This window comes from Cebus imitator, unplaced genomic scaffold (assembly GCF_001604975.1).
Source record: "Cebus imitator isolate Cc_AM_T3 unplaced genomic scaffold, Cebus_imitator-1.0 Scaffold143, whole genome shotgun sequence".
Taxonomy (NCBI): Eukaryota; Metazoa; Chordata; class Mammalia; order Primates; family Cebidae; genus Cebus; species Cebus imitator.
This window is the reverse complement of record NW_016107458.1, coordinates 2794820-2797580: the sequence shown is the minus strand read 5'-3', so window position 1 is coordinate 2797580 and position 2761 is coordinate 2794820. Positions and strand designations below refer to the sequence as shown.

Here is a 2761-nt window from a genome sequence, read left to right as displayed (position 1 = left end):
CATGTGTCCTTTCTAGTCCTTATGATGTTCCCACCTGGATGCCCCAGCTCCTCATGAATCTCAGTGCACATCTAAATGATCCTCAGCCTATTGAGGTACAATTCTTCCTTATTAGTTTTTACGTGTAGTATCAGTGATGTTTTATAAGAAACTATAATAATAATTTCCTGTATTCTCTGAACTACTGCTTTCATAAAGCTACTGCCTCTGCCAGGGCTTAGTCTGCTCACCACTAATTATTTAAAAATTACAGAGACCTTGCTGCCATATGTATGAGATTTTTTTGGTAGTGAGAAAATTATTGTAGCTTCTATCCATCCCAGTCCAGTGGAAGTAAAGTACTGTCAATATTATGATAAATTTTATGTTTCTGTGGTCCTGACTGAAGACCAACAGTTGTTCTGTAGCTGCTGGTTTCAAGCAGAGGCCTAAAGGACTCTCTTCCTATGGTCTGTTGGCTGCTCTGGGACCTAAGCAGGGAATGGCATTTTCATTTGGAAGCAACAACTTACAGCTGTCCATCACATTGGAAGATCCTCAGGAATAGGCTCTTCCAAGGGACAGGGATAGCTAATATAGGGAAGAGCATCTGCCCAGAATTAATTTATTTCTGTTGTATTGTTCTTATTTCTAGTATAAATGGCCACTGATAAGTCTGGAAAAAAAAATTCTATTTTTCTAGCATTGCAAAGTGTTTTACTGGAAGCATATGTTAAATTGGAAATTATGATGGCATTTTTACTAACTCAAAAGACCATTGACTTTGTCCTTCTCATTGGCTTTTTGTTTTTGTGGCACTTGGTCATGGGTGAGATCTGATGTCTGGAGGGCTTGTAATTTAACTAAAAATATCCTACGTATGATCCTGATTGTCCAGAGAGGTTAAAACATACGTGGTTCATCTACTTTACAGATGACTGTAAAAAAGACCTTATCCAATTTCCGAAGGACTCACCATGACAACTGGCAGGAACACAAACAGCAATTCACTGATGACCAACTGCTTGTTCTCACCGANAAAAAGACCTTATCCAATTTCCGAAGGACTCACCATGACAACTGGCAGGAACACAAACAGCAATTCACTGATGACCAACTGCTTGTTCTCACCGATCTTCTTGTGTCACCATGCTATTATGCATAGAAAGGTAAGTCAGCAAAGTTCTGAATGTAAAGACTTGACATCCTCAGGCACATGGTTTGGTGACTGAGAAGTAGGTTTTTTTTTTTTTTTCTTTTTGCTGACATTCTTAGATGTCAATGTTTAGATAAAGTTGGGTGGGAGGGTTATTTGTTTTTAAACATGGCTTTTGCTACGGCCATTGGAAATGAGAATTTTTCTGTGCCTCCCTGCTTTAGGTATAAAGCAGAGAATTGATATGTGACTGCTTTTGGACCTTTATAAATGAATGTCTCAGTAGCCTGGGAATAGTTAGATAAAGGAAAAGAAATCTTATTCTTAGTTGCCTCCTGGGCAGAGCTAGGACATTTTGTGTGGCCCTGAGGACTCTGGGTTCTAGACAGTTGTGAGAATATTTCATCTGGATCCTTACCCATTCTGTTAAAGAGGGAGCACTTAGAAGCCTTTCTACTCTAATAGGAAGAATTCAAAATTTCATTTATTGGGCTTTTGGAGTTGGATGTCCTGTTACCTAATTGAAATTTTTTCCTCCCTGATACAGATGACTAGTCCTCACTTCAGGCTCTTTTCATCAAAAATTCCACACCCTCAGGTACCATCTGTGGTGGCTCTCTGCAAGTTTTAAAACTGCCTCTGCTGAGCTCTCATCATTTTGGTGGTTTCTGTGTTAGATCTCGTTAGTCTGCGTTCCACAGCTTCTCAGTTGCTATTTATTTGATTTCCTAACTTGTCCGGAAATGTTTCCAGAATACTGATCACTTTTTTTTTTTTTTTGAGGCATCTGACAAAGTCACAAAGTCTCAGACTAGAAATAATTACCCAGTATGATCATGGCATCCAAGACCAGGATCTAGGAGCTCATTAAGAAACAATTTACTTGGAATGGAGAATATCCATCTGTAATACAGGTCCTGTCATTTCATTCATCTCAAATTATTTTGAATTCTTCCCAAATGGCTGTTGGATTTAGATGGTAGTCAGGCTGTGGGCCGTAAATCGGAAGCCTTGAGAGCCTTGGGTCTGGAGAGCCTTGAAGAGGGAAGGAAAAGAGGGCAAGTCTTGAACCTAACCAATGACCTGATGGATTGCTCGACCAAGACACAGAAGCGAAGTCTGTATTTGTGCACCTCCCACAGACTGGAGTTTTTGGTGCTGAATAGAGCCAGTTGCTAAAAAATTGGGGGTTTGGTGAAGAAATTTCTGATTGTTGTGTGTATTCAATGTGTGATTTTAAAAATAAACAGCAACAACAAAAATCCTGACTGGTTGGTTTTTCCCTGTATTCTTTACAACTATTGTTTGACCCTCTTAAAACTGTTACCACCTAAATGGAAGACTGCTGTGTTTGTGGATATTTTGTAATTTTTTTCTTTTTATTTTGTTCTCTCTCTTTTTTATTTTGCCTGCAGAATCGTTGAGAGACTAATAAGGCTTGATATTTAATTGACTTGTTTAATATATGTTATATAAATGTAAAAGATGTATAAACTGTAGAGATAGCATTGACAAGACTTTGTACAGATGCAACCTTTTACACAACATCATTGTGTAATTTGTAAAGATCCACATGTAGTTCTTTATTATAATGATTTTGGGCTTTTCTACCCACCGAATGCCATT

The 2761-nt window shown here is 38.4% G+C and overlaps 1 protein-coding gene and 1 non-coding gene across 2 annotated transcripts in view; both read left to right on the top strand.

The window, feature by feature from the left end:
• The window catches only part of PSME4 (proteasome activator subunit 4), a 109304-nt gene extending 106901 nt beyond the window's left edge, over positions 1-2403 (top strand). Inside the window, exons 46-48 of the mRNA XM_037743420.1 lie at positions 1-100; positions 1015-1148; positions 1683-2403. The exon at positions 1-100 is cut by the window's left edge and continues 11 nt beyond it. Coding sequence (XP_037599348.1) covers positions 1-100; positions 1015-1144 — 230 coding nt within the window. The 3' untranslated portion in view covers positions 1145-1148; positions 1683-2403. The remainder of the gene's footprint in view (positions 101-1014; positions 1149-1682) is intronic.
• LOC119473271 lies at positions 373-509 on the top strand. The gene has a single exon (XR_005202469.1). It is a non-coding gene; the product is annotated as a small nucleolar RNA SNORA2/SNORA34 family (small nucleolar RNA).
• Positions 2404-2761: the final 358 nt, after the last annotated feature.